We start from the raw sequence: 12,344 nt of genomic DNA, 5'->3' as shown, positions 1-12,344 counted from the left end.
CTGCTGCCAACCTTCATTTGGTTGATCGAGGAGTTCAGCGCAGCGGTGTTATTCATTATCTCCATTTTCACTGCTTTCAACAACAAGGGCATTTTTTTCTGCTCGGACTTTAACAGCGCTGAAGCGTCTGCTTTAAGAGTGAGAATAATTTTTGACTTTAAACTCACCATGTCCATGTCTTGGATATCTGCTTGGGGTGGGGTCCCCTCACCTGGACTCTTGGAGATACTCTGGTCCGGGGAGTTGTTGGGCCTCATGCTGGCCTGTCCAGTATACTGATATTTTCGCGCAAATTCTGTTCCCACTGAAGTAGTCTTTTTTTTTTTTTACACACACACACACACACACACACACACACACACACACACACACACACACACACACACACACACACACACACACACACACACACACACACACACACACACACACACACACACACACACACACACACACACACACACACACACACACACACACACACACACACACACGCAGCATGACCGTGTCCAGTGTCCCTCCTCTCCTGTGTCCCTGGTCATCTGGTGTGACTCCTCTTCTGCTCTCCTGTGTCCTGAAGGTACGGCACTCTGCTGGAGCTGGGAGAGAAGCGTAAAGACATGCTGGAGAAGAGCTGCAAGAAGTTCATGTTGTTCCGTGAAGCCAACGAGCTGCAGCAGTGGATCAATGAGAAGGAGAGCGCCCTCACTAATGAAGAGATGGGCTCTGACCTGGAGCAGGTTGAGGTCCTGCAGAAGAAGTTTGACGACTTCCAGAAGGTAAATTATTCTCCAGATGATTTTCACCATCAGATGATTTTCATAGGTCCCCCTTGTAAACGAGATGTTGCATGTCAAGGGGCTTTCCGTACAATAAATGCAAACCAGCTTTTCTATACTTTTAAATGGTTTGTGCAGCTTTCGCTCTTTTTTATACGAACAATGTATCTCAAATTTATCGTCTTATCAACATGCAAGTTGTATACATATCACAAAAGACTGAACGGACAAATTGCTTTCATGCACTGTTCATTTTACATTCAATGAAGTTAGAAGTTGCGTTTACCAAGCAAGTGCAACAGTAGACGAATACTAAAAATGGCTTCAGTCATTGTGTCTTCTGGAAAAATGAACCTACTTGTTGGAATAATCCTAGTTTGGTTCAGAATTTGTGTAAAGACCAGTTTATTTGTGTGTCTGCCTGTGTGAGTGTTGCATTTGTATCAGTGATCTTACTGCTGGTTCAGATTGTTGGAACATGCAGGATGTGACGGTGTGTTCGGCTGACATTCACAGGATTTGAAGGCGAATGAGTCTCGTCTCCGGGACATCAACAAAGTGGCGTCCGAGCTGGAGTCTGAAGGCCTCATGGCCGAGGAGGCTCCCATGGTCCAGATGCAGGTGAGCTCTAAATCCCATGTGCAGGTCTACGAGTCTTCATAGCTTTCGTCAGTTAACCAAGACAATATTTTTCTCTTTGTAGCAACAAGAGGTGCTGGGTTCTGCTCCTGGAAAGGTTTGAATCCTTTCTAGCTCTTTTATTGAACATTTTCCTGGTCGCTGAGGTAAAACATACTCTCATGTGCTTCTCATTTGTCCAACAGGATGAAGCTGATGCCAAGACTGCGTCTCCTTGGAAGGTGAGCTGCATTTTTAAAATGTCTCCAGAAAAATACGGTCTGTGTCAATTCTCTGCAGTTGATGGATTTTCCTCTGTAAACAGCCTGTCAGTCTTGGTCTGAATATTCTAACTGCTAATATGCTCTGATATGCTCGGTCGGATGTTTTCATGGTGAGACTCTTGAATCTTCCTCCTCTGAACTTTGAAGAATTTCAGGTTCATAGCTGAAGATGTTTCTGTTGTTCACCTGTTGGATTCATTATAATTCAGCGTGTGGCTTCTTTTCATGGTGGGAGTGTGTGACTGCTGTAAAGTCTTGGCAGAAGTCCAATATGAACTCTTGAGAGTTTTCATAACCTTCTTGACTGGTGTGGTGTTTTCTTTTCTGTTTTTGTCATGTTTGGTTTACCTTTGACTTTAGAATATACGCTTGGCTGTTCAAACAACGGCTAACTTTAATACCATCAAGGTAAGATTAACCAGTAGCCCCCCCCCCCCCCCCCCCCCCCCCCCCCCCCCCCACCTCCTTCTGAATGTTTCCTCCCGCCCTGCACTATGATGAGAAAACTAACCTGTTCATCACTGTCATGCTGTCACCTGGTCCAGTTGTAGCATTGTCCTCTCTCGTAGCACATATTTTTTGTATATGAATGTGTATATGTCCTGTTAATGTTGTGTTACTGTACTGTGAAGTATTTGCCCTCTTAGAGATTTCTTCTTTTCGCTTATTTTCTTGTTATGCTTGCATTTTTCAGATCAATACATTTTGATATCAAAGATAACCTGAGTAAAAACAAAATGCATATATTAAGGTAAAAAAAATAATAATAACTTAACATAACATAACAAACGTTACATTATGTGGAGAAGTATTTGTCCCGTTATAACCTGGTAAACTTATATTCTTCTCTTTTTTTCAAGAAGTGCTCAATAAGCCAGACTGTTTACACCTTCCCCTTGTTATACAACACTAAGTATAAGTTCTGAGGGATATTGCACAAAACCAGGATAAGGGATTAAGCCTGGAAATACTGGTCTTCCTGGATAAACTTAGCCTCAAGTCGGTTGCACGAAGGCAAGCCAAGTTTATCCTGGATAAGTAACCATGGTGACTTATTCTCTGCAGCCAGCCTGCTCCAGACCAGGATAACATCCAGGATAAGGTTAATCCTGTGGTGGATCTGCCGCAGTGAGAAATAAGTGTGTTTTACACAATTTCCACACGTTACATCATCCAGATATAATGACTGTAGTCATTTCATTTGCCGGTTGACTTTTAGTAGTATTTATTTGCACAGTTTATATATAAAGACCAAAAGCACATATAAAAAGACAATATTTGATCAATAAAAGTACAAAGCCGGACAGTTTATTTGGAATGCCTTCCTTATTAATACAACACTGAAAGGTTCAAAAAGATACAAAATATCTGACCTCACTCAAATAGGTACAATACAATACAGATATTTAAAAGAAATCCGGCATGATGATGAAGGGGGAGAAAAAAAGGAAAAATAATTACATATCACCACTTAAACATTTGGACTACAAAGGAACTGACAGAAGATAATGTTGTTTTAACTGTATCTTAAAAATGGGCAAATCCAGCTCCGTCAGTTTCTGCAGATCTACGTACAGTATTCTGATGGTTTGTGAATTATGTAGAAGAAATGCCAATTAGCACAACAGGATTTGTTCAGCACATAGATTTACTTCAGCATATACTCACAATGTTACCAGCTTCCTATGAGGCTGTGCAGTCTCTCGGTCCTGCAACACATTTTTTACTTTCAATTTATATATTATTTGGACTAAATAAGCATTATATCTTCACACATTTCACATGATACCTCAAGCCTGCTGGAGTTCACAGACTGTCTCCTCATCTGCAGAGGTCCACTCCACAGCTGCAGATGTGCCTCCCCCTGCATATACATCCATGAATCAAGAGAACTCGTGTTGACATTTGAAAGGACATAGCAAGCCTGTAATTGCAGTAAAATGTACAATACTAGCTGGATCGTCTTCTGGTGGCTCCAGAAGAACAACTCTGTCCCCAGACACTGCAAACAAATTCAAAGTCATACAGTAGAATATTGTGACACGTGTTTAAATCGGTAGTGGAAGTGCAATATAGGCAGTCACAAGAACAGAGTCCGTCACTGTACCTTCCTGGATCCCCTCCATCACTGTACCTCCCTGGACTCCCTCCGTCACTGTACCCTCCTGGATCCCCTCCATCACTGTACCCTCCTGGATCCCCTCCATCACTGTACCTCCCTGGACTCCCTCCATCACTGTACCTCCCTGGACTCCCTCCATCACTGTACCTTCCTGGATCCCTCCGTCACTGTACCTCCCTGGACTCCCTCCTTCACTGTACCTCCCTGGACTCCCTCCTTCACTGTACCTCCCTGGACTCCCTCCGTCACTGTACCTTCCTGGATCCCCTCCATCACTGTACCTCCCTGGACCCCCTCCTTCACTGTACCTCCCTGGACCCCCTCCATCACTTTACCTCCCTGGATTCCCTCCGTCACTGTACCTTCCTGGACTCCCTCCATCACTGTACCTCCCTGGACGCCTCCGTCACTGTACCTCCCTGGACGGCCTCCATCACTGTACCTCCCTGGACTCCCTCCATCACTGTACCTTCCTGGCCTCCTTCCGTCACTGTACCTCCCTGGATCCCCTCCGTCACTGTACCTCCTTAGATGCCCTCCGTCACTGTACCTCCCTGGACTCCCTCCTTCACTGTACCTTCCTGGACTCCCTCCGTCACTGTACCTCCCTGGATCCCCTCCATGACTGTACCTCCCTGGCCTCCTTCCGTCACTGTACCTCCCTGGATCCCCTCCGTCACTGTACCTCCCTGGACTCCCTCCATCACTGTACCTCCCTGGACTCCCTCCATCACTGTACCTCCCTGGCCTCCTTCCGTCACTGTACCTCCCTGGATCCCTCCGTCACTGTACCTCCCTAGATGCCCTCCGTCACTGTACCTCCCTGGATTCCCTCCGTCACTGTACCTTCCTGGACTCCCTCCATCACTGTACCTCCCTGGACGCCTCCGTCACTGTACCTCCCTGGACGGCCTCCATCACTGTACCTCCCTGGACTCCCTCCATCACTGTACCTTCCTGGCCTCCTTCCGTCACTGTACCTCCCTGGATCCCCTCCGTCACTGTACCTCCTTAGATGCCCTCCGTCACTGTACCTCCCTGGACTCCCTCCTTCACTGTACCTTCCTGGACTCCCTCCGTCACTGTACCTCCCTGGATCCCCTCCATCACTGTACCTCCCTGGCCTCCTTCCGTCACTGTACCTCCCTGGATCCCCTCCGTCACTGTACCTCCCTGGACTCCCTCCATCACTGTACCTCCCTGGACTCCCTCCATCACTGTACCTCCCTGGCCTCCTTCCGTCACTGTACCTCCCTGGATCCCTCCGTCACTGTACCTCCCTAGATGCCCTCCGTCACTGTACCTCCCTGGACTCCCTCCGTCACTGTACCTCCCTGGACTCCCTCCGTCACTGTACCTCCCTGGACTCCCTCCGTCACTGTACCTCCCTGGATCCCCTCCATCACTGTACCTCCCTGGACTCCCTCCGTCACGGTACCATCTCAGCTCCAGCTCCTCTGCAGTGTGTTTTTTTCTTAACTCCTAAAATCGTAAAGAAATTCATTGTCAGCAGACAACAAACCTCAACAATCTCCAATTGCTATTTAGGATACAATAAATTATCTTAGCAGACCCCAGAATATTTTTGTATTTGGTTTTCAGCTGTTGCGAGGTCCTTTTCTGGCCAGACAAGTTTGTTCTTTATGAAGAATGATGGATGAAACAGAACACAACACGGGATAAGTGGATTCAATAGATGACACTGAGTAGATCATTTATTTGAACTTATTTATATTTTACTTAACCTGAGTAACATGGGCCACATTAAAGCAAAAACACCTACTGATTAGTGGACTTGAAAAGTCACCAGCTCCACATCCTTTAACTGTAATTATGACAGTTCCTGTGGAGTACATTTTATCAATCATGTTGAGCTATTTACACATTAAGCTGGTCCGCTATTTTTCCCTCTCCTTTTTAGGGGCACTTGTGTTTCCTTTTTGTCGTATACTGGCTTTTATTTCTTCATATTGTTGAAGAAGCACCTCTTCCTCCGCAGGAGTAAATGAATGATAATCATTTCATCTCACAGAATCCGATTTAGTTGGTTAGTTAATTTAGCTTGAATGTAATCATCTTATTTTTAAAAACGCATTTTGTATCTCACTCAGGCTATCTTTGCTTGATATTGAAATGAGTTTGAAAGATGGGAGTGACTATAAAACTGTTTCCACAGCACTACATGTAGAGTGAATAACTGGCAGCACACTACATGAGTTCTGTCTTCGGCATGTTGGCTCCATGCTGACTTTGTGCTGTTTTCTTTGTTTGCATACTGTGTTGTTTTGTACTGAGCATCCTGCCTGCGTTATCTGCCGTCCATCAACCTGTCTGTCAGATCCACTCATAAATAGTCTATTTCCCATGGTTATGTTTCGCACAGTGTTTGATTAAGCTTCTTCTCACTGTAATTGAGTGATCACACCACACACCTCTTTAATTGATCCCGCTCTGTAGTGCACGTGTGAAATTCCAGCTCTCACCCCAGACAAAGATTCAACAGATGAACCGTGCTCGCTCTGCGGGCCGTCTGCTTTTTAAACATTTGAACAATGGAGTCTTTCCTGCAGGAGCTGAACAATCGCTGGCGGTCCCTGCAGCAGCTGGCTGAAGACAGGAGCAACATGCTGGGCAGTGCCCACGAAGTGCAGCGCTTCCACAGGTACCAGCTCAAAAGTGGAGAAAATGAACCTCTACAATACATAACACATCATCCGCCACACTTTTACTTTGTTTTGAACTGTGACCATCATTTCCTGTCTCTTCCTGATCGTCTCTGTCAAAATAGACTGCTAAAAGCAACAAAATTCTCTTTTTCTTACCGTCAAACTAAGTCAGGAGTGGTTGAACCTCTGCATGTAAAATCAGATTAATCTCAGAAGAATTGCAATGATCAAAATCCAATTCACACCAAACAAAGAACAACATATCAAACAATAAAAGTCAAGCTTGGATTATGAGCTACTCCAAACAGTAGCTCACAAAGAAGAGAGCTGAGGTGAGGGAGAAAGAAACGTGTCAGTCGAGTGCATTGTGAGCGCTGAAGGTATGTCAAGTGAAAATAAAGAGGGAAAGCTGCATAAAACAAGTTGAACTTAACTAAGAGCCAAGCTTTTATCCCTGATGACCACATACATACGTATCAAACAACAGGGCCTCTCACTCGAAGTGAACACAGTGAAATAGTTTCATAGTTGATCGATTATATTTTCAGAATTTGTTGTGGGCTGATCGAAATTGAACCACAGGCTGCAGCTGGGACACCTGTGGTCAAAACCTTCAGCAGCTTAACTTAGAAAACAGCTGTAAAAATGTCAAACCATGAGCTCATTAAATATGGAAAACGTTAGGAATGAAATACTAATCCATCATTGTCACGTTCAGGTGTTTAATTGCTGCTTTGTTGATGGAATTTGTGGGATTGGTCTTCAGGGATGCTGATGAAACAAAGGAGTGGATCGAGGAGAAGAACCAGGCGCTCAACACAGACAACTATGGTCATGACCTGGCCAGCGTTCAGGCTCTGCAGCGCAAACACGAAGGTTTTGAGCGAGATCTGGCAGCTCTGGGGGATAAGGTCAGTCTTGTCGATGTATCAGATTGATGAATATCCAGATCGTTATCCAACTCCTTAGATTTTAACATTTTCCCTTCTCTGCACCCAGGTGAACTCTCTTGGGGAGACGGCGGAGCGCCTAATCCAGTCCCACCCCGAGGCTGTGGACGACATCCAGGAGAAATGCACGGAGCTGAACACAGCCTGGAGCAGTCTGGTGGGACGTGCCGACCAGCGCAAAGACAAGCTGGGAAATTCCCACGACCTGCAGCGCTTCCTGTCAGACTTCAGGTGAGTTCTTTTGTTAGTTTTGGAGCAGAATGAGTGGATTTTAGAGGTGCAGTGATGTGTACGTTTGGTAATGACCCTCTGTAATACTTCCTGTAATACTTCCACGCAGAGATCTCATGTCCTGGATTAATGGTATCAGAGGACTTGTTTCATCAGAAGAGCTGGCCAAAGACGTGACAGGAGCTGAGGCACTTTTAGAAAGACACCAGGTAACCCTTGACGCCTCTCTTTCTGTTCACACGTGCAGAACCACCAAGATGTCATTCTCACTCCCAGAGGGCCGAATTGTGACAGAGTACTTCCGTATCTGTTATATTTAAGAGCTAAACTCTCTCGATGCAGTGAGAGCGATTCAACACAGCACTTTGTGTTAAAACTAGTTCTGCAGGACTGAGCGCAGCACAAAGTTAGTCTACTGCCATCAGACTGATTATTGCTCATATTTAATTGGACTCTTTTCATTTTTGCACTTCCTTGCACACATTGCATTTCCAGTAGCTTTTTTAGTTGTTACCTGTCTATCTTTTTATCTAGCTCTATATACTGTCGCTATCTATAGTGTATATTTCTTACTTTCATTTACATATAAAGCTCATGTGTGGTTGAATTAACTTCCCTCAGCTGTGTCTTTTATAGAATGTCTAATAGGGCCTTCCTTACATCTCCTGTCCCCGTAGGAGCACCGCACAGAGATCGATGCTCGTGCCGGGACCTTCCAGGCTTTTGAGCAATTCGGGCAGCAGCTGCTTGCTCGGGGTCACTATGCCAGTCCTGAGATCCAGCAGAAGCTCGAAGCTCTGGACCGCGAGCGTGCAGACCTGGAGAAGGCCTGGGTGCAGCGGCGCATGATGCTGGATCAGTGCCTGGAGCTGCAGGTAGCTGCTATTCCTGTCTAATGGTGAGCAGGAATGAAGTGGGGCAGTTAGTGACCGCTGTGTTTGCCCCCCCTGCAGCTCTTTAACAGGGACTGTGAGCAGGCTGAGAACTGGATGGGAGCTCGGGAAGCTTTCCTCGCCAGCGACGACAAAGGCGACTCCCTGGACAGCGTGGAGGCCCTCATCAAGAAACACGAAGACTTTGACAAGGCCATCAACGTGCAGGTCGGTGCCATGTTTCACTGGGAGCTTTAGTCACGAGGGAATCAGACATGAAGGAAACATACTGGAAAAGATCAAGCAAAAGACACAAAATAGGTAGAAAAAATGCAAAACAGAACACCTGAGCCATGACAGTCATAGCTTGTACTCTCACCTTACTGGATTGATAATCTGTGTTCTAAAATCTGCCTGTTTGTCTGCATGAATACATGACAGAACTACAAATCCCCCTATGAGTCAGGACACCAAGGCCCTGGTTACCAAACAGCGTTTTCATGTGATAATGGAAACTTCTGTTGTGTTTAGTGAGCCACTGAAAACGCAACTTTTTTCAAAATGGCCTTCAAAGTGGAACTTTCCAAGACTTTGCTGTGTGATCATAAAAATTTCGAAAACAAAAACGATCCATTTTGTGTTTAAAATGTGTGTAAACACAGGCCTCGGTCTTCATCTGAAGCCATTTCATAGATGTGTTGACAAGATTGTTCAACATTTTATGTCAAATAGAAATCTTCCCCTAGTCAGAGACCATTTAGTGTGACACACACCCTCGGACACATGCACATAAATTACCATTGATATAGCCCTTCACCCTCGCACTGAGAACATTCTCAGTTTAAGTCTAAGCTTGTGGATCTCTGTGAAGTTGGTGTGCGTGTATGTTCTTTTTTTCCCAACCACCATCAAAGGTCATTTATTTGAAGCTAAGTGGTCTGAGTGTGTCAATGTGTCCCTCTCTAATTGTCCTGTGATGAACTTGTCATCACTTCATTTGATTTATTGGACGATGTAGACAGTTCTAAGCACACATATAAATTTGTTGTATTCCTGAACAGTTTAAAAGTGAACATGTTTCTATTTTTATAAAAGGTATTGCTCATTTGACTTCAGGATTCCACCTTTTTGTGTTGATTCATCATTTATTAGCTGTAACTACAAAGCATTTTTTCAACGAGAACCTGAATTTGAACTGATTTTGTCAGTGTTGCAAATGTAAATCATGTGAAAATAGTAGCGGCTTATAGTCTGGAAATTATGGTAGGCTGATGAACAGATAAGAAAAGATGGCAAGACCTAAATAGAAGAAACCACATCACAGTTCTTTGTGAGAAAGAGCCTCACAGACCAATGACAGTAGCGATCTGTGTTAAAGGCTGAGCTGATCTGCATGTTCCATATATAATGGCAATCAAACACACGGATCACATGTGTTTCAAAACTCCTCCCAGTCGTTTGCACTTGCAGGTGAAATGCCCGACATTGCATATCCATAAAGACAAACCACTGAATGGGTAGAGTGTGTTATTTTCTCCATCAATCCGTTGCTGTGCACGATATCAACTTTGTACAAGTTCTTACCTTTAACTCAGGAGGCGGCAAGAACATCCACAGCTAAAACCCGGATGACAAGACTTTTGACATATAAAGTAGCATAAACAAGACATTAACATAACTAGATATAACTAAACCAGACAACGGGCTGAAGCCTCAGAGGATGACAACATGACATGACAAAGTACAACTTAGACACAATGAGTGTTTCATCAGGAATTTAGGAAAGTTTAAACAGGTTCTGCTCCACAGGAGGAGAAGATCGCTGCTCTGCAGTCCTTCGCTGAGCAGTTGATCGGAGCTGATCATTACGCCAAACCTGAGATCCTGAACCGCCGCCAGGAAGTCCTCGGCAGGTAGGAAATGTCTCCAAAGTGTGGTTACCTTATCCTGTAGTTGAACCCTTCAACCCTATCCACCCACAAATAAAATAACCATGTCTTGTGTGATTTGAATGATGATTAAGATTTAAAATGGTCTACTATAGTGTGTTGAGGGATGGAGCTGAGTGACTTATAAAACAAGGTTTTCAAGTGAAAATACAAACTTTCTTGCTTTTTCAAATAAAAAATAAACTGATAAAATAACATGAAAATAAACATGATGTAATCATGTAAACTTCATGTAAACCACAGGCTCTAGTCTGTCTTGTTAGTGGACTTTAAAAGCTTCATTGCTCACTGCACCATCTAGTGCAACACACTGGTACTGCAAGACAGGCCAAGCTGGGGCTACGGGTTTACTCAAATTGGTATTTCAATATCACAAGAGTTTTATTCATAAAAGTTGTATCTTTTGAATGCAGGTTTTTCAGGAAAAAAAATCTCTAGAGGTATTGTTCTCAGTTTTTTTTTTAGTGTTCGTTCATTTTCTAGCTAAATTGGTGGCGTGTGTGTGTGTGAAAGGTGGCGGCGGCTGAAGGCCCAGATGATCGAGAAGCGTTCCAAACTGGGAGAATCTCAGACGCTGCAGCAGTTCAGCAGAGACGTGGACGAGATCGAGGCCTGGATCAGCGAGAAGCTGCAGACTGCTACTGATGAGTCCTACAAAGATCCCACCAACATCCAGGTACAAGCAGTGTCTGTGCTTTGGAACCGGCCTTTAACAGAGGAATGAACAGAAACCTCATTTAATACAAGTTGTTATTGAAATGCATGTGTTTGATATGGATCCCGTTTCTGATTGCTAATGTGTCGTTGTCTTGTCTTATGGACGATGCCCTTTAACTGTAATGAATCCCTCCCTGTGTCCTGTGTGAAGTGAGACTGAATCTTTCTCCCACTCTCATTCTTTTTTTTTTTTATAGCTGTCCAAGCTGCTGGTAAGTTTGCGTAGTGTGTCAGCTCACTAACACCCGAGCGATCTCTTCTCCATGTGTCCTCGTCTGTGCCGTGTGTGTTTAGATCCGACGTAGAAACCAGCCCATCTTGAGTTTGTCCCTCACCAGCACTGTTCAGTTCCACCTTTTTTTTCACCTGGGCTTTAATTTAGCTCCAGCTTGTGTCTTAATTCTCAGTTCATCTCCATGTGAAGGCCCCGGGTTGTTTTACTCCTGGGACGTTCCTGGGTTGTTTGGTGTCGCCTCCATTTTTGTGTTTTGTTTTGGTCAGTTTTCAGAGGAGAGTTTATTTTTATTTTTTTTAAGCTGCTTCGGATGTTTGCATCCAGAGTGTGACTGAGCGTAGCCGGTCGTTTCACCCGTAGAGCGGCTATGAAATTCGCGGCAGCCTCAGAAGATACAAACAGGAAGCAGCTTTGCAGAGCCTCCTCCTCTGTGTGTTCTCTCATGCGTCTCAGACATCGCTCGTCTCCACGTGTTTTGTCCTGTGTGCGTGTTGATGTTGGCAAGTCACTGTCTCGTTGAAGTCTTTTTCTTTATATTCTCTACATAATTGTATCAGTTACCACATAATAATAAAAAAAACACAAGGTTCATGTCCGCTGCAGGAGAAAATAGATGATTGTTGACATAAGTGTAAGTATGAATTCATAACCGAACAATGAGCACAAAATGACACGTCTCAGTCGACAAAAACTAAAAGTAACACCATAAACTGTTTCTAACTGTGTGTGTGTGTGTGTGCTCGCTCCTGTCAGAGTAAGCATCAGAAGCATCAGGCCTTCGAGGCCGAGCTGCACGCCAACGCAGATCGGATCCGCGGCGTCATCGACACGGGGAACTCTCTGATCCAGAGGGGAGCGTGTGCAGGCAGCGAGGACGCAGTCAAGGTACGATTCCGTCTTATCAGGCCTGAAATCATGAAG

The 12,344-nt window shown here is 44.6% G+C and overlaps 1 protein-coding gene across 5 annotated transcripts in view; it reads left to right on the top strand.

Annotated features, from left to right (window-relative positions):
• Window positions 1–12,344, top strand: part of sptan1 (spectrin alpha, non-erythrocytic 1) — a 52,013-nt gene that overhangs the window by 26,388 nt on the left and 13,281 nt on the right. Inside the window, exons 23-37 of one of the 5 annotated variants that reach the window (XM_080477731.1) lie at window positions 581–779; window positions 1,296–1,400; window positions 1,483–1,515; window positions 1,604–1,639; window positions 2,042–2,089; window positions 6,374–6,465; window positions 7,236–7,380; window positions 7,469–7,650; window positions 7,760–7,859; window positions 8,328–8,525; window positions 8,604–8,750; window positions 10,332–10,435; window positions 10,985–11,147; window positions 11,386–11,400; window positions 12,177–12,308. In XM_080477731.1, coding sequence (XP_080333857.1) covers window positions 581–779; window positions 1,296–1,400; window positions 1,483–1,515; window positions 1,604–1,639; window positions 2,042–2,089; window positions 6,374–6,465; window positions 7,236–7,380; window positions 7,469–7,650; window positions 7,760–7,859; window positions 8,328–8,525; window positions 8,604–8,750; window positions 10,332–10,435; window positions 10,985–11,147; window positions 11,386–11,400; window positions 12,177–12,308 — 1,699 coding nt within the window. Of the gene's footprint in view, window positions 1–580; window positions 780–1,295; window positions 1,401–1,482; window positions 1,516–1,603; window positions 1,640–2,041; window positions 2,090–6,373; window positions 6,466–7,235; window positions 7,381–7,468; window positions 7,651–7,759; window positions 7,860–8,327; window positions 8,526–8,603; window positions 8,751–10,331; window positions 10,436–10,984; window positions 11,163–11,385; window positions 11,401–12,176; window positions 12,309–12,344 lie in introns of all 5 variants that reach the window. The other 4 variants (XM_080477733.1, XM_080477732.1, XM_080477735.1 and 1 more) reach the window with 4 other exon arrangements.

The sequence above is a fragment of the Lipophrys pholis genome (genome assembly GCF_963383615.2).
Source record: "Lipophrys pholis genome assembly, chromosome: 12".
NCBI lineage: Eukaryota > Metazoa > Chordata > Actinopteri > Blenniiformes > Blenniidae > Lipophrys > Lipophrys pholis.
This window is presented reverse-complemented; position numbering and strand designations above follow the sequence as displayed.